Source organism: Talaromyces stipitatus, genomic scaffold, assembly GCF_000003125.1.
Source record: "Talaromyces stipitatus ATCC 10500 scf_1105507295549 genomic scaffold, whole genome shotgun sequence".
NCBI classification, from domain to species: Eukaryota; Fungi; Ascomycota; class Eurotiomycetes; order Eurotiales; family Trichocomaceae; genus Talaromyces; species Talaromyces stipitatus.
The window spans coordinates 2,623,248-2,649,912 of record NW_002990117.1 but is presented as its reverse complement, the minus strand read 5'-3'; the positions used below and the strand labels follow the sequence as shown (position 1 = coordinate 2,649,912).

Here is a 26,665-nt window from a genome sequence, read left to right as displayed (position 1 = left end):
GAATCTTTGTAAGCGGATCTTCTACTTTTGGGTCCCATCCACATCCCAAATGATTAGAGTATACAAAACGGGAGATACTGCAGATTCTTGTAAACCTGCGGTATGACAAGTATAATCAGTTACGAAAAGGATAATGGACTCTAGGCATCTCCATACAATACAGTTCCTCATACACAAAGATCCTTTGAGCACCAACGAGCCGACGCGCTGAGCCACCAGCCATCACATGAACTTGCATTCCTATGACTTTTCCCTTGATTTTATTCAGGATTGGCCTGGAGCAAACTCACCAATCCAACAATTGTTTCTTGAGACTTAATTACCAATCTGTACTAGCACATGTTTGGGATTTATCCGGAGCTCCCTATCAGTACAGCGGACTAAGTTGTGTTTTAGCGATTGAGAATCATCCACTTCCAAGTCTACGCTTCAGGACTAATATTTAGCTCTACTAAGAGCATGGCAAGAATTCAAATTGAGACACACAAGAACTAGCGTGGATATTGGAAAGCTAACTATGGAGGAGGGTCGGAGCGCCTGCCTAGGGATACTTGAGGGCGATAACCGCTGGGTCAACTCAGTCACCTATTTCCATGATTCCAAGCACCTCGCCTCGGCCTCAGACGATGGCACTGTCAAGATATGGGATGCCAGCACCGGCCAATGCCTACAAACCTTCAAGGGTCATAGGAATACAGTCTACTCACTTGCCTTCTCCCATGATTCCAAGCACCTTGCCTCGGCTTCAGACGACCGCACCGTCAAGATATGGGATGCTAGCACTGGCCAGTGCCTACAGACCCTTAAAGGCCATAGGAGTACAGTCTGCTCAGTCACCTACTCTCATCATTCAAAGTACCTTGTCTCAGCTTCAGACGATCGCACTGTCAAGATATGGGATACCAGCAGTGGCCAATGCCTATAGGCGCTCAAGAGTTAAAGCAATACAGTCTACTCGGTCACCTATTCCTATAGCTCGCCTAGCTTCAGGCGATCGTACTGCCAAGATATGAGATACTAGTAGTGGCTAATAACGACAGACCTTCAATATTTGGGGGGAATCACCGCCTAGGAGCACTAATGAATCTATAGGATAATGTATTGCCATCGTTATGCGTTACTGTTGGGTTCCATCAATTTTGGTCAGGCCATTCAAGTAGGGCAAAATAAGACAAAGAGAGTGTTCGATATGAAGGAGGTTTCGGATATTCATATCTGCTTTCTTCCTAATAAAACAATATGTAGCCCCCTCTATACAAAAAGAATGTGCAAATCGAATATATATCTAGAAGCAAAATTACAATCCAGCTATACTCATTAAAACATATCCAACCGTGACAACAATCACAAACGAAACAAGACTACCCGGTATACCTCTTGTAAGAAAATGACTGACTCGAAGGTATCGCTGCCCCGTTGAAGGGATTTCCATCATAATAGCCGCTACACACATTAGTCAGCTGCTTGTAAACAAAAGGAAGGGAAAAGGCGTACTCATGTTGGGAAATCCGCTCGTAGGCAATCCCATGGCAACAGAACACATCAACGCACTCGTCATAACGAGTAAATTCGGATGCGGATTCTCCATTCCAACACCCACTTGCTGCACAAGCGGCAACACGATCAATGCTGCGACCGTATGCGAGATGAATGTAGCCATTACTAGAATCAGTCCCGAAAATACCAATAGTACTCCGTACAGACTGAAATGGGCGACTCGTTCGGTGATTGCGCCGGCAATTGTATGTAATAATCCAGAAGATGTAACGGCTTTCCCCAGCACGAGGCCACCCGCGGCAAGGATGATGATGGTCCAGAGGAAATTGTTAAAGTCTTCTTTTGTGAGAATACCGCTGCCAAAGAAGAGGACCATGGGTATAATTGCGATTACGCCCATGTCGCCAAAAACAGTGTCGAGTTGGTGGCTGAAACACCAGAGGGTAATCGTGACGAGGGTCGTGAGAGTAACGAACCACTGTGTGCCTGTAAATCGGTCTCTGACGGGTCGGATAGGCACGATTGTTGTGCCACGACTGGGTTGGAATGTAACGAGTAATATGACCCAAATCGCCAGGATGGATAGAACGCATACGGGGATCGAGATGAAGAACCATGTTCCCCAGCTTATGGCGGGATACATATTCTCCAATGCGATAATATTCTGCGGCGATGCAATTGGTGAGGCTGCACCGCCGACGTTTGCAGCTAATGCGATTCCTAGAATGAGTGCTTTTGAAAAGTTTGACTCCGAAGGCAAGTTGCGCAAAAGTGGCTGGGCAAGTTAGCAATAGCCCAATCTATAAGAAGAGGAGAGCAAACCTGTATGATAGAGTAGCAGAGTACTGGAGCAGCGACGTTGCTGATCCACATACTCAAAAACATACTGACAAACATATTGGTAATTAGAACAATGCGAGGACTCGTCCCCGCTCTGCTCAATACAAATGTGGCCATACGACGAGCAATATCATACTTGGACAACGCTGCTGCAATGGTAAACCCACCAAGTAAGAGCATGATGACCGATGTCCACATGGACGCGAAAACAGCCTTGGTCGCTGCATCTGGTGCCAATCGCGCATGCGGTTTTTCCTCTGAGCGCATGACACGGAGTATCACAACCAAGAATGGAATCAACAGCGACGTGACAAACAACGGGATGACCTCCGTTGCCCACAACAGACTGACAAACACCAGCATCGCCAGACAATTTTGCTGCTCGGGTTTCTCCATGATGGGTACCGAGAGCAAGATGGCGAAAACTATGATAATCCCAACCAAGGAGAAGAAAGATAAACTGCACATCCATTCCGGGAAATACCAACGACCAAGAGGTGTCTCGATTTCTTTCCCTTTGCTTTCAACATCGCCCTGACGTTGTGCTGTAGACGGATCGTGGTCACCACCAAGCAGAGTCCGACGGATACCCATATTTGCTGCCTGCGCTTTGCGCTCAATGCCAATCATTTCTCGCCATACGGTATTTCTCTCCCAGACAACATGCTCCCGCAGATGAAGCCGGAGTTCTCTCCTTGCAAGCGACAAGTCATTCCTTGTGACGATTTCAGCATAAACATGCTCGATACGGCGAATGTTTTCGTCCACGTGATTTCCCGTTGAATCGGTAAAAGGATACGCCGGCGAAACAGTACCGTTCATATAGACCCTTCGTAAACTGCGATCAAGGATCTTGTCGTACTTCTTCAGCGCCTTGGAAAATCCCGTTTTGTTGAGTTGTATGTACGACTTTAATTCGCACAACGAGACATAGACGCTAATAACCCGTTTCTTCAAGGCAATGCCCACATTATAAAGATCCAAGATATGTGGATCATGCTGCTCTTCCTCGTGTCGCGAGTTGCCAAGATTCCATAATCGAGAATCACCCATTTCGCTTGTGAACCCGTCAGACCTATCACCACCATGGACAAGATCCCGATATCGTCCTGTGTGTGATCGAGTTCGGGACGCCGGTCTTCGGTTCTCTTCGACGGGAGACTCAAGATCGTCGCTATCACGATCATCTTCATCATCCTCATCATCTTCACCAACAGATGCACCACTAATCGTACTTTCACGCCGATTCGGTCCCAACCCTAACGAATGTAGAATACTCCCTGTTCGTGGACGTGAGCCAATACTCAATGTCCGAGATTTGATCACTGTTTCCGTGACTGGCTCCATAACCATTCCATCTGTACTAGCTTTATATTGTGCCTGCTCCTTGAGAACATCCTCCACTTCTCCGAAGATAGTGAGTTCTTTGATCTGATAGAAGGAGCAGATTTTCTCCAATTCCGCATCCAAAGCACGCCGAAAGATTGTATCGGTGTCCACAGAGGTGTCGAGAAGGGGGGCGGATTCGGAATCAGCTGCGCCATGAGTGTCGGGGTGATGGATCTGCTTCTCCAGACTGTAGATTCTACATCCCCATAGCTCGTTAGTACATGTATCACCAGCATTAAGGTAAAAGTGAACGTACAATTTCTTGAGATTATCATATGCAATATAATAAGCACTCCAGTCCGGGACCGAATTAAACTGAAGACTGTGCGAGAACTTCATATTGGCGAGATCGTATCGGAAGGATTTATCAAGTCCGCGATTTCTCTTCTCAAGAGCTTCCGCCCAGAGAATATGAGGTCGTAAACCGGTAGCCGCCCTGCCGTTAGACTTGATAAATCGTTGCTGCGCCCGTTCTAAATTCTGGGAAGGTAATGGTGAAAACCCAGTTCCCTCGTGATCTTGACTTCCACTATTAATGCTACTAGCTGTATCGTCATGTGGGACAAATCCGTAACTGATCCCTGCTGTGCGACGCAGACTTGTCGAAGATGTATTCGGTAAGATCCGCTGGTTAAAAGGTCGAGTAGCTCGAGTAGCAGAAGATGAAGAGGGTGAAAAAGAAGAAAGAGGACCAGCCTCGAGAGGGACAAGCTCTATGCTCTGAGACGCCACGACGGTGACAACTCAGGAGGAACCGAAAGCGGGATCTGATCCGTTCCTCGTTTTCGTCATTAGCCAGTTTCGATAGTGCTGTCTGATCGGCTGCGGGCATTCGTCACTGTGAGATGTGTGTGTTGGAGTTGTAGCCTGGCTCCACTGCTTGGAATCCTTTTGACATCTTCACGAGATACGTCGAACGACTGGCTAATAGGAGGAAGGTCAATGGGTTGCGGCTGCTGCGGTTGTTTTAGCCAATCAGAAAGTCCTTATGCTCAGCCAATCAGAGCCGATATCGAAGGAGTATGAATTTCATGTTTTTGTTGATGTGGAAAGAAAAGTTGCTGATAATATACATTTTTATATAATTAACGTACACATTGAAATCAAACTATGACTACTAATTACATCTTACCGTCCTCCTGAAGGAGCCCTCAACTGCAAGTTGGATCTACCCGAAACACCAATCTTATGAACTTGCTCCCTCTTGTCCCACACGCCGCTTCGACCTTCAGCAACAGCGACAAGCTCATTAGCAACACGGAGAGCTAGCTTACTATCCTTTCTTTTCTCTGCAGCTTCTAAGATCCATCTGATAGCTGTTCGGCGTCTCTGGCGCATCGCCAAAGGCACTGGCATGGGCACTGATGCACCACCACCAGCGAGACCTTTCTGTTGACGAATCTTGATCAGAGGAGCAACGGAATCAACTAGAAGATTGAGATATATCACGGGATTGAGGGGAAGCTGAGGACTGGGTAAAGATGTAAGGAGACGTCGTCTGGGGTCGGTTTTGGGGGGTGCAGAGGTGCGGAGATGATTGAGAATAAACTCCATATCCTAGGATCGTATTAGCTATTTAAGTCATCTTCAAGGTAAATAGAATCATGAATAATTACCTTTTGTGCACGACTAAGTTTCCCATCCTCCATAAGCAATTTAGTAAACTGCTCAACAACAGGATCATATCGACTCCTAACATTCTCCGTCTTGGGAAGAGGCGCAGGCATGCCAAATTTCAGTCCCGGAAGATTTTCAGCAGCTCGTTCCGTTGCAAGATTAATCATATTTGCGACCGTGACTATCGATGGATCCTCGGCGGCTGCTCCTGTAGATTGTTGTGTGACTTCTTGATAAAGTCGTGCGGATGTGGAATATGATCGAGTTCCTTTCTTGGCCTGGTCTCGGATTACCTTGGGTGCGTATTTGAGAGCGTCTTCGTCTCTTTTCATCATCTACAATTGCGATAGGATGTTAGTGAAATCCTCTTTCATTTAATTGACGGGAGATTCGGCTAACCTCCTCAATTGGAGTTCCTTGCTCGAGTTCTGGCGATCCAGGTGCATTTCCATCGCATTTTTTCCCGCTGAGAATCTTATCAATGGCAGCAGCCTCCTGGCTGACATGAGGTAATTGATCCTGAGTAGGACCCTTGGGCTGCTCGACGTGTTCGGGGAAATCCTTTTCGGACTTTGATGAGTACAACCGCCATGAGTTTTCTGTGATATATGCAGTTCGTCCATTCGACCAATTGATTGGAGATTGTGTAGATTGGCGAGGTCTTATGGTGAGCGATTGGCATTGTTGGCGGAGAGCATTTCTCGCGGTGAAAAGGTTGATGCGTGGAGCCATGGTTGTAGACCGCTATAGATCACACAACAACCTTGACTCAAAAGCAGGTAATAATTCAGTTTTTCATAAATGTCGATTGCAGAGTGCCTAGTGTGGCTCGATCTGCGTTGTCCTTGAATGAGCTTCTGATGAAGTATTGCGGGCTAATCCAAGATTCTCGTTGGGACAATGTTTTTCCGGACCCTCATCTGATCTCGCTCCTAATTGGCTGTTACTAGCTACTTCTACATTTCCACTTATACACCAGGGTTTTTTGATTCCAAGAAAAAGAAAAAATAAGTGTTCAATGTTGTTGTCAAGACAAACTTACAATACTGATTTTTGGCATAATATTGATGCCAATAATCTGTTCATATTCAAAGTACACCAAAGGAAAGTCACGTTCGTAAGGATAGATATATACAAACTTTTCGTAGTGGTAGTGATAGTTCGTCGAAAGTTAGTAAATCATCAGCTGCTAGATACATTTTACAAGGAAATCGTCTCATTCCGAGATCCATACATTGCCAATTTGTACAGACAAAAAGCCTCATCCTCCAGTTTAGACGTTCCAAGTAGACGCCTCTCGTAACGAGAATGGGTCAACTAATCAGTGTCAGGATAGACGTAGAAGGCAATTGCCAGAATGGCGTACCTAATGAATTGTTAGTTTCACAGAGTCAGAGCTTCAAAAGGAAGGAGTGGTTGACATACATTCCCAGACACAAGCCACCCTCCAGATAATTCGACTTTCCATCCTGGATAAGGAAAATGACCACCAAAGCAGAAATGAAAAAGGAGACTGTTTCGAAGATATGGAAGTACAATGTCATTTCCACGTTCATTATCCAACCAAGAATGACAAGGAACGGAGTGACAAAGAGTGCAATTTGAAGACTGCTGCCAATTGCCACACCGATCGCCAGATCCATTTTGTTCTTGTAAGACACAACGACAGCAGTAACATGCTCAGCAGCGTTGCCCACAATGGGAATCAGAACCAGGCCAATGAATGTCTTGGTCATGCCGGTCTTTTCAACGATTCCCTCGATACTGCCGACAAGATACTCCGCACAGACGGCAACCAAGATTGTGACAACGACTAGAGCCACGCCAGCCGCCAATGGGCTAAGAATATGTTCCTCGACTTCGTCTTCAGATCCAGGTACCTGACTCTCAACATTGTTGTCGCCGCCAGACGATTCCTCGAATAAATTGGAGTGCGTCTTTAACTGGAAGACCAAGTACATAACATAAAGAAGTAAAAGAATGACAGCAGTGCCGCGAGAAAGTTGAAGAATGCTCTTCCTCGTATCGGGTTCGGGATTGTAGGAATCTGACATAGCTGCGAAAAGCGACGCGGGAATGATCAAAGAGGCCGACGCCACAGCCATCAAGGAGGACATGGTTGAGGCCACTGTAGAGTTGAACTCTTGTTCAGGGTAACGAATACCTCCGATCAAAAAACAGCACCCAAGAACTAGCAGTATATTTGACAAGATGCTTCCGAGCATGCTTGCCTGGACAACGCGGATTTGGCCATCCTTCAACGCGATAATGCTGACCTATAAAGGTAGTTAGCTCTCTGTCCTCGATAAGAATTCGAGACGGGTTGATCAACGCACGATCAGTTCCACGGCATTACCAAAAGTCGCATTCATCAAGCCGCCCAAGGTCTGTCCCATGGTAGCGGCAAGTTCCTCGGTTGCGAAACTCAACAATGAAGCCAGCGGCATGATGGCGAGGAAATTCAAGGTAAAAATCGTCGCAGCACCCCACTCCAAGGCACCGGCGACAATACCCAAAGGTACAAAGACCAACAGGACGTTGACATAGTTACTCGCAAGAGTGAGCCAAGTTAGATGCGCAGTCTGCGCAGGCCACCTGACCCAGAACCGTGGATCATCCCGGTAAGGCGAATCGGTATGGTGATAGCTTTCGGAATAGGTGCGAGGATGGAGCAGCAGCGAACGCTCATGCACATCGGTTGAACCATTTCGTGTCATGTTGTACCGGTAGGACGAGCCGGCTCGCCGAAACTCTCGAAAGATGTTTCTTTGCGAAGAAGAGGAGGAAGTTGCTGTAGAAGTGGTGGTCACTGGCGTCAGCAAATTATGCACAAGTGGCAGGGATGTTCGGTCGCGAATCAAGTTCCAGTCCGATTAACGACAATTGCAGATCCAGGACATGGGTATCGGGCAGTAGTATCTGAGCATGGAAAGCGCGGAGGAAGACAATGATCCGGAAGGAAAGGAGATGTGTTTTTCAGTGAAGTAATGACAAATATAATCTTATAGGTCAACAAGAGATGATGACTATGTAAGGTAGGGGAAGATAGGAGTGTCAGGGACGCGGAGGGGTGGTTATAGTCCGTCTGGACTCTTCGAAGGTACAATGTCAAAGGCATGCTTACTTCGATTCATTCTTCTCTGGTACGCCTGTTGCTGGTCCGACGAATAAGAACAGTTGACTGAGATCCTTAATCCTATCAATCTTTGGATCCTCTGACGGAATGCCGTATTGTGTCTGTAACAAATACTGATCGTATATTAATCTCCAATTGATCGATGCAATATCCCAAGATCTAACGATGAAGCGTGCGGAGAAGAGAGTACAGCCACACTGGGCAGTCTAGGTGCCAAGTACTCGGACTGATAGTGGTCACAAGTGGTGCAAGATGATCCGAGGAAGCGGCCAGTGAGTCAAGGGCTAGCGTTCCTGGTGTGACCGCTTGTTGAATCTTAAGGTGAGCGATATATGGTCACGATGATAAGAAAGAGTGATGAACCAAGCTTCTTTGAATGATGCTGACTTGCAGTCTTGGCGCTTGCACAGCCTCAATATCCGAGCTCTCCTATTGGCCCCGGGTCTGCCAAGCTCCGCTCTGCGCATCGAATCATAGATTAATAATACACGATCTTACGTGTTGCGTACCATGTCACACATACTGACCCATACTGGCCGGGGTCTGTAATACATGATTTATGTATTGTCATGACAACCTGCGGGGAAGCCATTACCTATCACGTGACTTATATAGCCCTAGGAGGCATCAACCCTATGTATGTGTGTAGTAGTTATCGACTATCGAGTATTGGCATATGTCAATATCGATTAAGAAAAATTATCTTTTTATGTATGAAAACAGGCACAATTAAATGAAGGGAGTGATTAGGACATAACCGCCCAATAGAAGAAAGAATGCTCACGAAGTCCCCCGTCTTATCCATCCGTTCAACGAGTGAGTCAGTCCCACTCAGTTTCCACCATTGAGACCTAGATTCGTTGAATAAACTCGCCAAGCTACGCCAAAGCGAAGAGTAACTTACCTGCAGCATAAGCGAGATACCATGTACGCGTAGCTCCGCCATCGATCCAACTCATGTCGAAATTCGGCTGGTTAAAGAAATCATACGCCTCTTTGGGAGCGACGATTGCGCGGTTGGCGTACAAGACTCCCTTCCAGCCACCAGAAGATACAGTGGAAGCTGGTGTGCAGGCACTTTGAGAGAATATGGCGTCCCATTCTTGGTTCACAAATGTTTCGTTGCGAGTATATGCGGATGAAGGTAGAAGGGGGAGCATGTGGATTCTGGATATTGTAGACAAGTCAGTAAGAGCTTTGAACGACAGTGACTTGGAAGTTACTGACCCTTGGATAAATTCAAGATTGGTACCAAAATAGGTAGTATGGTGGGCTTTGTTTTCAAACAACTGCATACAACCCTTAGCTATCACCGAGTTGAACGAAGCAAGAAAGAATACTCACGATTCCAGTAACTTTATTGCCAATAAAATTGCTTGGATGGTTCAGGTTATCATTCTCCATAAGGAAATAGTTTTTAAATGATCGTCGAAGCAAAGCCAACATGAGATTGCCTCTGGCTTCCATGCTCTTGTCACCAATAGTCTTTCCCCACATCTTCACAGCGTACGCAAACATGGCATCTTCCGATGTAGACTCCTGATCCTTACCATCAGCCGAAGGGAAAAGCCCCTTAGCCCACGAATGTCCGTGGTACCAATCAAAGGCTCGTGAAAAGGGGAACGAGGGATCGTTGGATGCAGGATTGCCGGCATCGCGAACCAACATGTTCACCCATGCTTTGTTGGCATCATTAAGCCAGGAGGGATCTAGAGCACCGATAATTGCAGCTGCGTGGATAAAGTATCCGTAATGGAAATGATGGTCGTTGTAGCCCGAATTACCGAAATCCTGATTTAGGTCGTTCGTCGCGTAAGCAGCACTAGATACTACTCCTCTCCAGGAGTTATCGTAATTCAAGGGAAACTGCTGTTCGTTATTCACGAAGCGGGTAAAGGCCTTCTTGAGACCATCAAGTGTAGCTGCAGCTCGTCCTGGGTCGTTTGCCAGTGTATGAACGGTATATACCAGAGTAGCAAACTTGCTCAAGACCTTGCCACTGTAGTACATGCTGTTCAGGTTACTCTGCCCGTCTACGTCGGGAGTCAACTCGCTTTCCGCAGAAGATTTAATAGTCTGTTGAACATCTGTTGAAAGGCCGTCCACGTTGCCGAGGGACGGTGACCATGGCGCAAAGTCAATACCAATCGGAAGATCACTTTCAACCATCGTCCAGCTGTCCGATGCCACGGCTGTCATGTTGCCTTTCGTGGTAGAGCGCAACTGTAGCGGTTGCACAGCAGACTTTGTTTGTCCATCGAATGATTCAACATGATGGGGCAAGGCGAACATCAAAACAGGAGTATCTGTAGCGTTCTTTCCGGCCTTTTCCCATGTCAATCTGTATATACCAGTAGAGTCCTTGACTGCCCCAGTAATACTGGCAGATCTAGCATAGACACCAGCGCTTTTATCGTACACAGCTTCTCCCGCGCCACCCAGAGGGTTTTTTGCAACCTGTACAATGCCAGAAAACCCGGACGGTCCCTGGATGGCGGTATTAGAACCGGCAAAGTCAAAACCTGGATCAACACCGTTGTCACTGTCCGGTGTTACATAGAATAGCCAGCTCTTTCCATCCGCCAGAGTGACACGGTACTTATATGTTCCCTGACGTATAGGTCCCACACACACTAGGTCCCGAAATGTGATACAGCTCTGAACAAGTGGCTGTAGTCCTGTATAGATACCGGTCACAAAGCCCATACCCTGCAGTACAGGGAAAGTAATGCTTGGGCTGGACTGGTTAGAAGGTTGCAAAATGACATCTGCAGAGAATCCAGTCAATTGGTCGGTATTCAAGACGGTAGAAGGGCCCAGTTCACGTGCAGACAGAGTGATAGACTGCAGACCAATAGGGTTTAGATAATATTCCACTGGATTTCCAGGAAGACTATTGTTTGGACCTCCATATACTAGTTGATCCAGGTCGGTATGGGAGATGGCCAGTCCCCAGCTCCCGGCATTTCCGGTACCCCTTGACCATGACAAGGAATAAGGTTGAGTGAACGAGGACGTGGTCTGATTTCCGAGAAAGAAGTTTGCATAGAACTTGTTGGTTTCAATAGGAGCGGTTGTATTCAACTAGAATCTGGTCAGCAACGAAGTCATCTTAGGCAGAATATTACATACAATGCCAACTCTCGGTACGGGATGGTCTTCCTTGACAGGAATATTTGTAGGAACAGCATCCAAGGAGACTGTCTCGAAGACATCTTGCCCATCCATTCTTGAGAGAGAAGCAGTGGCTTTTGTTGTAGGCGATCTTTGACTGGCACTGCTGCTTTGTACAGATCGACTCGCACTGGGTGAGTAAACTGTAGAAGTTACAGTGACTGTTGCTGGTGGAGCTGTAGCAAGTGGGATGAAAGGTCGAGAGCCACTAAAGTCGCCAAATCCTTCGATCGGCTCGATGCTAATGGTGGGGAATGGAAAAGGTTGTAGAGATGGATGTCCGTCAGACTCTAAACGAGACTCGTATACCTAAGAGATATCGTTAGTATCGTTTCGATGACGTGCACATAGCTATGCATATGCATACCCCTTCTGTTTGAATATCAAGTAACCTTGCTGTACTTGGAGGATAGAGAGTCGTCAAGCTCGCAGTGCTTTGGATCACTGATCCGGGGCTTTTAGGAACCTGATATCATTATCAGCAATGAAATATATGCATGTAAGATAGCATCATACCGAATATGTGGTTGGTGATGGGATGAGCGGAGGAAGGCAATATATGCCTTGAATGTTCAGAAACCATATTAGTAAAGTATTAAAAATGACAAAACTATAACAAATCATCTTTGCAAATGTTGAACAAAATGTTTTTTATCAAAACGAATGACTTTTCATGCATAACAAGCGAGTGACAGGGTCATTTGGCGTGCAGACTGTTGTCTAGTCGAAGCACATTGAGTAAACGAGTGACTTTCTTCCTTTTCAAGAAGCCATATGTTCAGAACGAGGGAAATTAATAGTGGCGTAGGATGACAACCACGTTCAAACGAGTGCAAACAGTTTCGAGGATAAATCAACATGTCCTCGGTGCCCGGATGTCTTGAATATAGATACTTGAGGGCAGGCAGCATGCCATCATGCATTGGATCATCAAAACACTCACCAATATAAGACCAATCGGGATCTGACAGCTGCAAATAGTTCAGGAATGTGTAAAGATTAAAGTAGGATCCTGTCCCTGGCGAGACGAAGCAAGAAGGAAACCCAGAGTGGAAGACAAGCAGGAGATGAGGTATGTGCTTTGGCCAATGAGAAGGTCCGCTCCCCACCAATCCCCATACCTGACGATGACTGGCATACCCCGAATCAGCTCCTGATAAAAAAGAAAAAATCGTATATACGTGCTCTATTACTCGGACTGTCAAAGAACGGAATTTTTAGGGTTTTGTTTTGGTCGTCGTACAAGAAGCGGCTCACAGTCCGCTTTCATCTATCCTTATAAACATGGTAAAGCATTCCACCCCCAGTTTTTAGCTTACGTGGAAGCGATCCAAGTACATTCCATAAACACGCGACCTCTGGTGCGACATCCATGCCTTGGTATATTGTATTGTAGCGCTAGTTCGGACGGCCTTCTGTACAGTTGTTAGGGCATATCACGGATGCGCAAGACACTCAAGATATTAGGCACTAGAGGAGAGAGTGGGCCATAGGAACAGTGAATTCATCTCGTCTGCGCGCCTGCATAAGCAACTGGACAGGCCTTGACTATCCTACCAGAAATTGAAGTGTGCACTGCACCAGGGTATATACATATATACAGAACAAAACCGACGACTGGTAGCTTTCCCCGACACTCAAACAATACACTGGCTCAAATAAGAGGCCGTTGCATGGGTCTGATAATGCCTTGCTTGATAAGCACACGAGGCTTGGTAGACTCGTGGAAAGTGTCTGAAGTAGACCACTCAGGACCAATGGGCTGACGGAGAGATCTCTCGTATTGCTGTCTGTTCTCGAAGGGATGTGGAAGTTGTGTGGCCATATATTTCACGTTCTAGAAACGAGTATTGTTAGTCTATATTCAGATGAACATATGAGAAAACTGAATATGATTACCTTCTTGACTCGCTTCTCGTTGATGATAACATGTCCAAGTCTCGCATCCTTGCGCTGCTCTGGTTTGATGCCTTCGACTTTAGTGAGGAACTTCTTCTGGCGCTTTTGCTGTTTTTTGCTGATACCAGCACCGGTCCAGCTACCCCAGCCAGGTAGAGTGTTATCAATGACTTTGTCACCTTCTTCCTCGATAGTCTCTTGTTTTTCTCGCTCAAAGTCTTCTACAACATCATCTCCAGCAAACGCTCTCTTGACGAGATCGTGATTTGTGAGTAAGACCGGGGCATTTTCCTCATCACTGCCACTGTCCAATCCATTGGCTTGAGTGTTGTTGTGAGAATTTAGGTTGTTGGCTTTTTGTGATTTCTGTACCCCCGAGACCTTGCTAGCATTGCTCACAGTCGCTTGTTCCTGATCACCAACAGAAATGTTTATAGTCTCGTCAATGTTATTGACTTGACGTTTCCTGTTTGCTCGAGTATTTTGTACCAGCCAGGGGTTTTCAACTTCTTTGTCTGAATCTCTCATAGCTGGCCTATATACACCCGTTTTGTCGGATTTGGCGACAACGCTTCCTTTTGTTTTGCTGCTTCCTTTGGTGTGCTTGCTGGTACCATGCTCCTGCATATCTATAGTTTCAGTGCCAAGGTCTTCGTCATCGGAAGCGACGGTTTCCTCAAACTCATTTTTCTTGCGAGTGTCAGCTAGACTCTGTTTTTCTGTTGGTTTGGAACCGCCAAATTTCTTTCGACCTCCTTCTTCCTCTTCAGACTGATCTCCTTCGTCCCCATTGATTTCGCGACGCAATCTTCGAATCTCTTCATCATTCTGTAGTTTGCGTCCCGCTTCGGCCTTTTGCATGAAACTCATGGCCATCAATTTCGAATGCGGCCCAGTTGATCCCGAATCATCAAAATCGTTGAGAGCATCTAGATCTTTATTGAGAATTCGCGCCTCGACATCTGAATCAGCTTCTTCATCCCATTCGTCATGGTCATCTTCCGATTCTGAGCTTGACGACCCTAGATAGTCATCACCGTCTGCCTTGACGTTTCGCCCTTCAATTCGTCTCTGCAACTCCTCGTCTCTCCTGGCCATATCATGCATACTGGAACGGGCATCTTCATCCCAGGCCGTACGCCCAGTTTCTTTCATGCTCTTTGCCCATTTGCTGTCCCTGTGCTTTGTGCTCATTCTGGCCTCTGCTCGCCGGCGGTCATATAGTTCCCTTTCTTGTTCATCAGGATCAATGCCAGCATCGATCAAAGCCTGCCTTTCCACTTCCTCCAGCTTTTCGCGCTCCTTCCGGTGAACACGACGATATGATTTGCTCTTGATTTTCTTGATCCGCTTTGCTCGAACTTCTTCCCTGAAAAGCAGGTCGCGACGTTTTCGAAGTTCTGAATTTCGAGCACGGACTTCCTCAAGTGACATTTTGCGAGTTTCCAACTCCTCGGCTGCCTGGAACTGCTTCTCGGCAGATTTCTCATCAGTCGCTAGACCACTTTCAACGAGGATTGATTTGATCGTGCTTTCCAAATCTGTCTTGGGTTCAACTGGCCCAAGCCTGGCAACTTGTTGCTCATATGGGTTAGGTAGAGGAAATGAGATGTGTTCGGCTTCCCGGTTTGCTTTCACTGTATCTATCCATCGATTCAATGTCTCCTTGCTCTTTTCGTAGGCTGCAGCTCGATCTATCTTATCTTGCTGCCTTTTAGCCAAAGGTGCAGTCAGCTTTCCCGGGGCGCTTGACTTGACACCTTGAGCTGTGGAAGTTGAGCTTAGATGCTTCAAGGACCCTTTGAGCCGCGAATCCGTCACGGAAGACAAGAGATCAGACACGTTCAATTTTCGAGTGGAAGTCAGTCCATATTCTGTTGGAACAGCATTCTCCTGACCATGGACCTTTCGTTGCCGAGACGTTGCTCCGGCACTTTTGGTTGCCAGAGAGCTGACGAAATCTTGAAGCTTGGAAAGCCCATCCCCCTTGTCGTCTTCCTCATCATCGGACATAGATATATCGGTGTTGTCGCTCTCTTCCTCTTCGCTACTGCCCTCTCCAAGACTATCGGAGCCGGAATCATCCGAGAACCCATCAACCAACTGTGGTTTTTTAGATTTTTTGGATGTCTTAGCCGAGACCTTGTCATCGTCTTCATTGTCCTCCCCATTGAGGTCCCAAGCAGTAGCCAAGTCCACTGCTTCTTCTCCCAAATCATCGTCATAGTCTTCTTGGTCTGAGTCAGCATCGGCATCAGGATCAGAACCCTCGGAGAGATCGATTTTCTGGCGCTTGACAGTTTTAGATTTTCGTACGGATTTGGCGTTCGGTTTGGAAGAGCTCCCGCGGAAAGTGAAATCTTCAAAACGCTCTTCGTCACTACTACCCAATGCCTCATCACTGTCGATGTCACTATCGTCCTCGCTATCGACCTGGCCTACTTTCCATTCATGACCTTCACTATCACTTCCGTAATCCCCTTCGGACGCGCCGTCTTCGTCTGTCCTGCGACGTTTCGTATCGGGAACATCTTCTTCTTCATCGTTTCTCCTACGCTTAGGAATATCTTCGACTTCACCGTACCGATGGGCTCGAACTTTTGCTTTGGTCGGGAATTGGTGTTCCGCAATAGCAAGTGCATTTAGACCTTTGCTTGCTTTTCTCTTTTGCTTCGGTTTCGAAACTGTGTCATTGCGCGACTTTAAAATATTTGATTTTCTGCCCGCCATAACTGTAAACTCTTGCCGGAAAGAGCAAGAGAACTTCAGAAGAAATTGTTCACTTCGAAGTCGCCGTCATGAAACCCAGTGGGGCTGATAATTATTTTTTTGTTCCTTCCCTTAAGATTTTTATTCTGCCGGGCGGTACCTCACTAGCGCTGTTTCCAGCTCCGATTCTCCTTGGGCGGTCTTGGCACGGATATCAACTTTTGAGTGATTGCTCTTTATCCAGAGTCTCGACAAGAACAACTCCGGATACCACGCCAATACAGTGTCAATTGTTCAATATCGGGGTGTAGAATGAAGCCTTCTCAGCCATTGATGGCGCGATTGCGCCTGACTACAAAGCAAGTCGGTCGAGGTTACTACAAAGGTAATCGCACGGGCTCTATGGGTTTTTTCCTGAAGACCAGCGCATACATTATCGACCCCGGTAAATTGCGAACATATGTCGTTCCCGAGAACTTAGATGACTTTAAGGTCGGTCAATTGATTGTTCCATTATTGCCTTACATTGATACTAACTTCTTATTAGCTCACTCCGTTCGTTACAAAATCATTCCTCCCAACACGAACAAAATACACCACTGAAGAAGTCCGAAACGGCTTGACGATATCCAAGGACCGCGCATTCAACGGAGAAGATTATTTGGATCTGTGGGAGAATCTCAATCCTCGAGAACATGATGACTGGTCAAGCCATTGGAAATCGAAACGAAACAACCTCAAGGCTAAGGCCGAGGCCGACCTACAGGAGGTGATTAAGCGGGATGAGCAGAACAGGCGGAAGAAGAAGCTTAAGGGAGGGCGCACTCTAGTACAACTGAAGAAGCAAGGACTATGATTTGTGCAATCTTGCTCTCGGCGAGTGGTGGAAGCGAAAGAGATCGATCTCAGAAGTCGTCTATAACATATGCGGACATCTATAGCCCGCCCAGCGTACTGGCGGCAGCAGGATTGGCGTTCAAGGTATCCGGAATTACATTGGAAATCGATTAGAGCATGTACATTACACAATCAGAAGAATAAATCATTGAAACATTCGGTGGCTCGTCTCAACGCTAAGTTGATAATATCAGGTACGGCTAAGCTCAGTACAGCATTTCATACTGTTGGTATATGCCCATGACTCGTACCTACCGATTGGATGCTGCCTGAAGGAAAAGAAACGTATGGCACCGAAGAACTTCCGGAGCGACTTCCAACCCTTCTATTTACCCTTGGGTGCCGGCTCGCCCATCAGGCATTATGAATTCTTTCATATCTGTCAACCGGAATGTATGCCATAAAGGAGCTTCGTTTTTGGTGCAAATGGTTTAATTTCCGGTTCACAATATCAAACGTACTTTAGAACGATGCTTTCATGGAAGTGGCCCGAGAAGGAACGGCGCTACTATCTTCATTTCTTCGGCGTTATCAAGGCGATATCGACTAAATCGACGCATCTCCATGAATCTCAAGAGGTTTCATAACTTGAGGATTGATGTATCGTATCCAGTCATCATCGTAGGAGACAACGGTCACGTATAGCTCGCCAGAATTCTGTGAAATGATGATCTCCTGGCACCTAACTGTTAGATAGAACAGATATCTCCGGAAATCTGTCGGATAAACTTACTGTCGGTCCTCATTTGGCCATTGTTTCGTACAGGCCACTATCTGCGCCGCTTTTTGCATGAAGACGCTACTCTAGGTGGCTATCTAAGAGAACCTTTGCAATTGTGTTCAGTAGAAGCAAAAGGGTAAAATTAACGGAGCTTTCGTCTATGCCCTTTGGTCCTTTGAGATCCGTCTCCGATCGTTGGCGCTTATCATAGATTATAATTGAGCTTCGTTTAGGCGCAATAGTCTAATTTCCAGTTCTCAGGAGCACAGATTGCTTGTGCGGTTCCTCGCTTCGCGTCCCTAGCTAGGGAAATTGTGAAGTTGTGGGTAGGTCAGGAAGAAGAGCTGTCAGCTGCTTATATTCTGTGATGACTTCGCCAGGCACTCCATATCGGGCAACCGGTTCTATACGCCAGTAAACAAAAATACTCGCAAAATATTTGTAATGGAAATATCCCGGCGTTTGATTTTTACTCTCGACCAGTCGACATACGCTGAAACAGAGAATCATGCACCACCTAGCACACCGTCAATCGAATTAGTCATTCAACAATCCAACTTTGAAAGCTCCAGGAGGCAAAATACAAAGTGCCTAGATCTCTTCTCGAGTATTCTCCTGAGCGGGCCCCTGGATGAGGGTGCAACCAGAGAACTGTGATATTTGCTATAACATTTAATAATCCAAATATATTTCAAAGGATATCAGTATACACTTATCATCTCACTGTACTTTGTGTGATTCACAACAATTTCGTGTTATTTTTTGTTCTGTGAAAAAGTGTTATGTGGCAAAGAAAGAAAGTTGAAATAGGTGTGGCTCCGCGGTGGATGGCGTACCTAACTTACCTAAGGCTCGGCCCTAGAGATAACTAAGGTACATAATCTACGATGACATAGCTCCCAACTCCAACTTCGTCTCATCAACAACCACAAACGCATCGTCCTCCTTTTACCGCTACAATCATCAAAATGCTCGACTGTATATTTTAGAGCGATGAATCAGAATAACGATATTATCATCCTGCTTGCTATTTTTGAGGCAGCTTCGTTTTGTCGATAAAGAGTCATGTTCCAGTCTTTTACCGGGAGCTCTCGCCGGCCCAGGCAGGTGAATCTCTCCGGCCGCAACGTCAACCCTTTCGCTTCGTCTCCAGGATCCAGCCGACAACCCCCGCATGGACACGGTCCGCAGAATACACTCGCTATCGCACAGCAGGAACGATTAGCCAGACAACTGGAAAGAGAACGGCTTAACTCGGCTCGTCTTTTGCAAAGAACATGGCGGGGCTACTTGAGCAGAAGAGTGACTCGCAATGCCTGGAGAGGGGAGTGGGATATTAATGAACAGAACAGAAATGGCGTGAAAACGGGTTTCGGGGATGATGATGTCGATCAAATTCATAGGGCTGTGGCATACTCATCTCTGGACCAGTGTCGGGTGCAACTTAGGTTGCTGTTGCAGTTTTTTGAAGTTCCGAATGACAGCGATGCCTTGCGGCTTCTGTATTTCTTGAATGCTCTCAGGGAAACATTTGAAGAAGTGTCTACAATGGCAGATGAAGAGGGATGGACGTTGCTTCTTGCCCGCCTAGCGAAGATTACGTTAAGGCTTACGCTGAAGCTGGCATCTCCGACCAGGCACTCTCACCTACCCGGTGACTTGCTTCTTCGATCACTCTGCTTTCTGATCGATCTCATCCCGAGACAAATGGCTAGACTTGCCGAAGAATACTATACTGTGATGGCGGCGTTGACTACAGACGTTCACGGGCTATCGAAGAAACTGGGATTTTCGGTCGATCAGCTGGTTACCACTACCCTCGCACTGCTACAGCCCATCACGGCAGATACATCAGACGCGTATGAATGGTTTGCTCGCAAGTACCTTACTGTCCCGGATCTCGGACGTTACATTGGTCGGCTAGATGCCATAACTTTCAAAATCAATTATAGACTCTTGGCGAAATCACTCGACTCATACCCCCAAGGCACAATAGGGAAAGAACTTAGCAATGATGAGTTAGAATCTCGTATATGGCTCTTGGCGTATTTCATATTCTTCCGTCGGTCTGCAGTCAGCGGAAGCTCAGTGGAAGAAGCTCCAGAGCCTGAATTCGTCAAAGTGATCTCTAACCTCTTGAACTCGGTCACTTCATATTTGTCAAGGCGAATAGAACCGGATGATTCTCTAGATACCGATGAACCGCAACAACCGCCCCTGCACCCCTTTATTGAAGAACAAATCAACAGTCTTGTGAATCAGAGTAGCATTACAGGTCTTCTGTACAAAGTACGGCCTACCGAAATGCAAAATGGTCCTGATGAGGCGGGTTCTTTCGTATCAGAAGATGCAAAAGCTTTGGCTTCATACGCTTTGACCCTTCTGAGGGTTTTCCCTCGACGTGGAGACGATATTCGCATGTGGCTCTACTTAGGATCTACCTCTTCAGGTCCGTCGACGTCGCAACCCGCCCTTAGAATTCCAGCTATCAAATACTTCTGGAAAATGAGCAACGCAACAGAGGTATTCGCCAAGATCAGTAGTGATTCAAATGGAGTCCTTCCACTGCTACGCCCGCCATCCGGAGACGCGACAAGTCGAGTACAACGCGATCAGGATTGGACAATCATCTTATTATTTTTGGAGCTCTATACCTTCTTGTTGAAGGTCATGGATGATGAAGAGTTCTTTTCCAGTGATTCGGTATTAACAAGCATGGACACGAAAGCCTCCTGGACGCGGGAAAGTGCGTTGTTATTGAAAGACGTGAAATCCTTGACGATCTTCCTCAAGAATCTAGGTTTTACATTGTACTGGAACGCGGCCGATCTCAACGAGACACAAGATACTGAAAGTACTGGTAGTATTATGAAGTACTTTTCTCCCAGTAACCAAAAGGAACCTCTACCGAGTGTACGAGAGTTGGAACAAAGGAACAAGGAAAAGGGCTTACCTGGAGTCACCGGGATCCCACTTGATTACTTTAGAGGCCTGGTTACTGGGCTCCTGAGAATGATACATGAGCGGGAGTAAGTTGTGAAGTCATTCCTCATTTGTTGTTCAGACTGACTAACTGTATGCAGTTCTCGTCGTAAATTCCTTCCAGAGGGTCACTGGCTGATGACATCGCGCTTTGATATGGAAGGATTTATTTCAGCAGTCGTTGCCGAGGAAGAAAACCGCCACCAGCTTCAAGATGATGAGGAGACCGAGGATAATAACTATCTGGATGATATGCCTTCTCAGTCACTTGGAATAATCGGCACAGGGCGAGCGCAACAGGCGCGACGTATTGAAGCTTTCCGGCGCCATCAGCAACAAGCAGTTCGCCGAAAGCAATTGGAAGCACTTGCGCCAAGACTCGAGATTTTGAGGCACATGCCATTCTTCATTCCGTTTGCTACACGAGTTCAAATATTCCGAGAGTTCATCTACCGCGATCAGATGCGACGACGACAAGGCTTCATTGATCCTGATTCTTGGCGCATGTCGGTCTCTGCTGCGTCTATGGGTCGATTACTTGACGGAAATGCCGCGGCAAGAGATATACTCAGTCGCCATCATGCAAGCATTCACCGGGATAGTGTTTTTGACGACGCATTTGAGCAATTCTACGACCTGGGGGAAGGTCTCAAAGAGCCGATTCAGATTAGCTTTATCGATAAGTTCGGTGCGACGGAGGCCGGAATCGATGGAGGTGGAGTTACCAAAGAATTTCTGACTAGTATTACGAATGAAGCATTTATGCCGTCCAACGGCCTTGATCTTTTTGTCGAAAATGATCAGAATCTACTTTACCCCAATCCTGTGGCAGTGGAGCAACGCAAAGAAGTCTTACGGCAGATGGGCTGCAAGGAAGGCAGTCCTGAATTTGTGGATGGCGTGCGAGATCTACTCAAGCGCTATGAATTTCTGGGCCGCGTGATTGGAAAGTGTCTTTACGAAGGCATCCTTGTTGATGTTCATTTTGCGGGATTCTTTCTTCTCAAGTGGGCCTTGACGGGGGGTTCAACGTCTGCTCGGAGGGAATCAGCGTATAGGGCTAACTTGAACGATCTCAGGGACCTGGATGAGGGATTATATCAAGGGCTGGTATGCTTGCATCCTTTGCGTTTCTTGTTGCCAGATTGCTAACGATTGATTACAGCTTCAATTGAAAAATTACCCTGGTGACGTTGAAGACTTTGCCTTGAATTTCACCGTCACGGATACGATTCCTGTCCCTGGGTCGAAACCTCGTATCATCACGAAAGAATTGAAGCCTGGTGGCGCTAACATTTCCGTTACTAACCAGAATCGGCTCGTCTACATATCCTACATTGCTCGTCATAGGCTTCAGAACCAACCTGCCCCCCAGACAAACGCCTTCCTCAAGGGCCTTGGTGACATAATCCAACCCTCATGGCTATCTATGTTTAACCAGTCAGAACTACAGACACTCGTCGGCGGTGATGCTGGCGAAATCGACGTGGCTGATCTGAGACGCAACACGCTGTATGGTGGAGTATACACTATTGGTGACGACAACCAGGAACATCCGACCATCCAACTTTTCTGGCAAGTCATGCAAGAGTTGTCTAATGAGGATCGTCAGAAGGTATTGAAATTCGTGACTTCGACTCCACGGGCACCCCTGCTAGGATTCAGCCATCTGAATCCCCGCTTCAGCATTCGAGATTCCAGTGACGACCAAGATAGACTACCCAGTACGAGTACTTGTGTGAACTTATTGAAACTTCCGCGTTACTCCAGTGCCGAAGTCTTGCGGCAGAAACTCCTATATGCTGTCAATTCTGGTGCTGGGTTCGATTTGAGTTGAGGTTTTTTCTTCTATTGTTGTCAGCTCATGACCGAAATGCTTCAGATCATTTGTTGCATAGCTTTGGCGCATGATATATCCCGCTTCTGTGTTTCATATTTAATTTATGCGATCCATCACCTTATGATTCTTGTAAGAATTTTAGAGCCATCGTTTAATTCACTCATGGAGATAGTTAGAGGAATGAACATGCTTTTTTGAGTCTACAGAGTTCGAGTCGATAACGTAATCGGTAAGTGGCCCGGCCATGTAACTAGTGGGAGCCACTTAGTTACCATGTGACGATTAGATAAGACCTTGTCGGCGACTTCCACTTTTCTTGCAGCTCTTCCCTCAGTCCTCGCTAACTCACGTGACTCCAGCCAGCTGCGAAAAATTTTGTTCGAGACAGGTTCCGAGTTGTCCCAATCAGGTTAGCCGCTCACAAAATTTCCCTTTCAACCTCTTTTGGCTTAAAGAGATTGACTGATTCCTCCACCAACCTGCCACATCCCTCATTGCTAAGGATTTGGCATCTTTCTTCCCCTTCCTCTTAGTTCTTCTTCTCTTTCATCCTGCTAAAAAATCCAGAAAAAGACAAAAAAAGCGAAAAATCTTTGAAAAATACTGTTTCAACCCCCCGATCTCAAAGCCGTGACTTGTGTGTGTTTGTGTTCAAGAGGCCAAACGTCGGTTCCTTCCCACAAGCAATTCTCGTGATCACCGCATCGATTCTGCTCGAGTCCGGTCTGTGAACTGTGCTGCTTTACGTCGCAGTTCTCAATTTTTTTTTTTTTTTTGCAGGCGAGACCCTGAGAAAGTTCCGCTCTTCGTATCTCGGACAGAGTCAATTTTCTGCATTTCTTCAGCTTTTTCATATCTGTACGTCACAACTTTTATGACAGATAAAAGACTCGACTCTATACCGCTAAAAGCTCGAGGTCTTTGATGCGATCATTCATTGCTGACTGGGATACTTTTGGATTTTCTAAAACAGGAAACGATTTCAAAAATCCTCAAGATGTCTGCTGAAGTTGCTACAACCCCCGCTACTGACAACGCCAACAGCGCTGCCGACTCCAACGGCACCACTGTCAACACCAACGTTGCCCCTGACACCGCGACCAGCGATGCTGCTACCACTCCCAATCCCAACCAGCCTCATTCCGCCTCTCTCTACGTTGGCGAGCTAGACCCCTCCGTGACTGAGGCCATGCTGTTCGAGCTTTTCTCCTCTATCGGACAGGTTGCTTCTATCCGAGTCTGCCGTGACGCTGTCACCCGTCGCTCTCTTGGATATGCCTATGTCAACTACAACAACACGGCTGATGGCGAGCGTGCCCTCGAGGACTTGAACTACACTTTGATCAAGGGTCGTCCATGCCGTATCATGTGGTCTCAGCGTGACCCCGCTTTGCGCAAGACTGGTCAGGGTAACGTGTTCATCAAGAACTTGGATACTGCCATCGACAACAAGGCCTTGCACGATACCTTTGCCGCCTTCGGAAACATTCTCAGCTGCAAGGTTGCTCAGGATGAATTCGGCAACTCGAAGGGATACGGATTCGTTCACTACGAGACTGCCGAGGCTGCCAACAATGCCATCAAGCACGTCAATGGTATGTTGCTCAACGACAAGAAGGTCTTTGTCGGTCACCACATATCCAAGAAGGACCGTCAGAGCAAGTTTGAGGAAATGAAGGCCAACTTCACCAATGTCTATGTCAAGAACATTGACCCTGAGGTGACCGACGAGGAGTTCCGTGAGCTCTTCGGCAAATACGGTGATATCACCTCCGCTACCATCAGCCGTGACGACAGTGGAAAGAGCCGTGGTTTCGGTTTTGTCAACTACGTTGACCACCAAAATGCTCAGTCTGCCGTTGATGAGTTGAATGACAAAGACTTCCACAGTCAGAAGCTTTACGTCGGCCGTGCTCAGAAGAAACATGAGCGTGAGGAAGAACTCCGCCGTCAATACGAGGCCGCTCGTCTTGAGAAGGCTTCCAAGTACCAGGGTGTCAACCTCTACGTAAAGAACCTCACAGATGACGTCGATGATGACAAGCTGCGCGAGCTCTTCAGCCCATTCGGTACCATCACTTCCGCTAAGGTCATGCGTGATACTGTTGGCGTTTCTTCCGATTCCGACAAGGAAGAGGGCAAGGAAGCATCCGAGAAAGAGGGCGAGGAAGCATCCGAGAAGGAAGAGACCAAGGTCAAGGCCGAAGATGAAGAGAAGACCGAGACCAAGAAGCCCGAGAAGAAGGTATTTGGAAAGAGCAAGGGTTTCGGTTTCGTCTGCTTCTCTAGCCCTGACGAAGCTTCCAAGGCCGTCACTGAGATGAACCAGAGAATGGTCAATGGCAAGCCTCTCTACGTCGCTCTCGCCCAACGTAAGGATGTCCGCAAGAGCCAGGTAAGAACTTAACCTAAATTCATACATTTTTAAAACTACTACTAACACCTTGAAGCTCGAAGCAAGCATCCAGGCTCGCAACACTATCCGACAACAACAAGCTGCCGCTGCCGCTGGAATGCCTCAACCTGTAAGTTGAATAAGCGACCATTGTGATTCGGTTGATACTAATATGAATGTACAGTACATGCAGCCAGCCGTCTTTTACGGACCTGGACAGCAAGGTTTCCTTCCAGCCAACGCTGGCCAACGTGGTTTGGGTTTCGCTCCTCAACCTGGTATGGTCATGGCCGGTATCCCTGGTGGACGACCAGGCCAGTACCCTGGCGGTTTCCCTCAACAAGGTGGTCGTGGTATTGGTGGACCAAACCAGCAGATTCCTCAGAACTTCGGCCAAGGTATCCCTATTGGTGCCATGCAGGCTGGTCCTGGAGGCATTCCTAACGGTATGGCCTACCCTCAAATGGCACAGGTTCAGTTCGGCCGTGGTGCTGGCGGTCGTGGACAAGTTCCTCAAGGCATTCCCCCTAACGTCGGCGGCCCACGTGGTGGTCCTGGCTTTGGCCAGGGTCGTGGTGGTATGCCTCCTCGACCTGGTCCCGGTGGACGTGGCCAGAATGTCCCGGCTGGAGCTCCTGTTGCCCCAGAAGGAGCACCTGGGTCTCTTACCTTACAAACCTTGAGCGCAGCTCCCCCTCAACAGCAGAAGCAGATGCTTGGTGAGGCTTTGTACCCTAAGATCCAGGCTCAGCAACCTGAGCTTGCTGGCAAGATTACTGGTATGCTGCTTGAGATGGACAATGCTGAACTTCTTGGCCTGTAAGTTTTGTTTTATCCGTTTTCCTCGTTTGTTACATATACTAACATTTGACAGCATCGATGATGAATCCGCTCTGCGCGCCAAGGTTGATGAAGCTCTACACGTTTATGATGAATACATGAAGAACAAGGGTTCTGACGAGCCCAGCGACGCCAAGCCCCAGGAAGGTGCCAAAGAGTCCTCCGAGGAGAACAAATCATAATCTTATCCTCGACTAGCTGGTGATTATGTGAACGACTCCATGTCACTTTGAGGCTCTCAAGATTTGACTCCATGTTATTATTTACGATTATGGTTGTTTTTTCCCCCCATTTTTACTCCCTTTTATCTCTTTTTAGTATGACTTTTTTTCCTTATCTCTTTTTTTTCTTTTTTTCCATATTCTGATATCCCCGGTTTCTCGGTAAAAGTTTCTCCTTTTTGCAGTTAGGTCAAATCATTCCATCAAACTACTGTGATGTGAGTGAGGTGGGTGCTTGTGGTGTGATTAGGGAAATGGTATTCCTATTCTCAAATGTTCTTACCTTTATTATCTTATATTAGGAATAATTAGGCTTGAATACGAGAAAATGGGGGTGTGCTTTTTATTCGATTAAGGATATTGGGTTGATCTGGCTCTTTTTCTTTTTTCTATATGAATAAAGAGTAGATCGGAGGTGGTATTTTGAGGTTTTTGCAGAAGTTTTGAGTTCTTTAATTACGATTTCCTATCCCTTCTTTAATGGAATAGTCCTAAGAGATGATTTTAG

At 46.8% G+C, this 26,665-nt stretch overlaps 8 protein-coding genes across 9 annotated transcripts, besides 1 other annotated feature; 4 read left to right on the top strand and 4 right to left on the bottom strand.

The window, feature by feature from the left end:
* Positions 1–517: 517 nt before the first annotated feature.
* Positions 518–1,013, top strand: TSTA_018260 (WD-repeat protein, putative; the record flags this gene model as incomplete). The annotated part of the gene is made up of 2 exons (XM_002483944.1): positions 518–760; positions 825–1,013. 2 exons carry the CDS (start codon positions 518–520, stop codon positions 1,011–1,013), a joined length of 432 nt encoding a protein of 143 aa, XP_002483989.1.
* Positions 1,014–1,138: 125 nt separating this feature from the next.
* TSTA_018250 (plasma membrane phosphate transporter Pho87, putative) lies at positions 1,139–6,075 on the bottom strand (the record flags this gene model as incomplete). The annotated part of the gene is made up of 8 exons (XM_002483943.1): positions 1,139–1,443; positions 1,495–2,272; positions 2,320–3,922; positions 3,983–4,439; positions 4,604–4,711; positions 4,899–5,283; positions 5,343–5,678; positions 5,743–6,075. The coding sequence occupies 8 exons, from the start codon at positions 6,073–6,075 to the stop codon at positions 1,298–1,300; spliced, it is 4,146 nt and encodes a 1,381-aa protein (XP_002483988.1). The 3' UTR covers positions 1,139–1,297.
* Positions 3,505–3,553: a microsatellite.
* A 306-nt stretch (positions 6,076–6,381) lies between the features above and the next one.
* On the bottom strand, positions 6,382–8,835 carry TSTA_018240 (calcium ion transporter Vcx1, putative). Of its 2 annotated transcripts, XM_002483941.1 has the most exons (4): positions 8,468–8,835; positions 7,680–8,134; positions 6,769–7,619; positions 6,382–6,709 (listed from the first exon to the last, which is right to left on the bottom strand). In XM_002483941.1, the coding sequence occupies exons 1-4, from the start codon at positions 8,475–8,477 to the stop codon at positions 6,661–6,663; spliced, it is 1,365 nt and encodes a 454-aa protein (XP_002483986.1). In that variant the 5' UTR covers positions 8,478–8,835; the 3' UTR covers positions 6,382–6,660. The 2 variants fall into 2 exon arrangements, with proteins under 2 accessions (XP_002483986.1, XP_002483987.1); XM_002483942.1 differs by lacking the exon at positions 8,468–8,835 and having other exon boundaries at positions 7,680–8,159.
* Positions 8,836–9,029: 194 nt separating this feature from the next.
* TSTA_018230 (endo-1,3-beta-glucanase Engl1) lies at positions 9,030–12,576 on the bottom strand (the record flags this gene model as incomplete). Its single annotated transcript, XM_002483940.1, has 7 exons — positions 9,030–9,646; positions 9,707–9,768; positions 9,824–11,563; positions 11,612–11,962; positions 12,021–12,119; positions 12,170–12,216; positions 12,387–12,576. The coding sequence occupies 7 exons, from the start codon at positions 12,574–12,576 to the stop codon at positions 9,358–9,360; spliced, it is 2,778 nt and encodes a 925-aa protein (XP_002483985.1). The 3' UTR covers positions 9,030–9,357.
* Positions 12,577–13,036: 460 nt separating this feature from the next.
* TSTA_018220 (small nucleolar ribonucleoprotein complex subunit Utp14, putative) lies at positions 13,037–16,282 on the bottom strand (the record flags this gene model as incomplete). The annotated part of the gene is made up of 2 exons (XM_002483939.1): positions 13,037–13,490; positions 13,553–16,282. The coding sequence occupies 2 exons, from the start codon at positions 16,280–16,282 to the stop codon at positions 13,308–13,310; spliced, it is 2,913 nt and encodes a 970-aa protein (XP_002483984.1). The 3' UTR covers positions 13,037–13,307.
* A 202-nt stretch (positions 16,283–16,484) lies between these two features.
* On the top strand, positions 16,485–17,330 carry TSTA_018210 (MRP-L27 domain-containing protein). The gene is made up of 2 exons (XM_002483938.1): positions 16,485–16,753; positions 16,809–17,330. The coding sequence occupies exons 1-2, from the start codon at positions 16,574–16,576 to the stop codon at positions 17,115–17,117; spliced, it is 489 nt and encodes a 162-aa protein (XP_002483983.1). The 5' UTR covers positions 16,485–16,573; the 3' UTR covers positions 17,118–17,330.
* Positions 17,331–18,944: 1,614 nt separating this feature from the next.
* Positions 18,945–22,845, top strand: TSTA_018200 (IQ and HECT domain protein; the record flags this gene model as incomplete). The annotated part of the gene is made up of 3 exons (XM_002483937.1): positions 18,945–20,908; positions 20,963–21,971; positions 22,027–22,845. The coding sequence occupies 3 exons, from the start codon at positions 18,945–18,947 to the stop codon at positions 22,696–22,698; spliced, it is 3,645 nt and encodes a 1,214-aa protein (XP_002483982.1). The 3' UTR covers positions 22,699–22,845.
* Positions 22,846–23,698: 853 nt separating this feature from the next.
* On the top strand, positions 23,699–26,635 carry TSTA_018190 (polyadenylate-binding protein; the record flags this gene model as incomplete). The annotated part of the gene is made up of 4 exons (XM_002483936.1): positions 23,699–25,096; positions 25,152–25,226; positions 25,281–25,915; positions 25,971–26,635. 4 exons carry the CDS (start codon positions 23,699–23,701, stop codon positions 26,116–26,118), a joined length of 2,256 nt encoding a protein of 751 aa, XP_002483981.1. The 3' UTR covers positions 26,119–26,635.
* Positions 26,636–26,665: the final 30 nt, after the last annotated feature.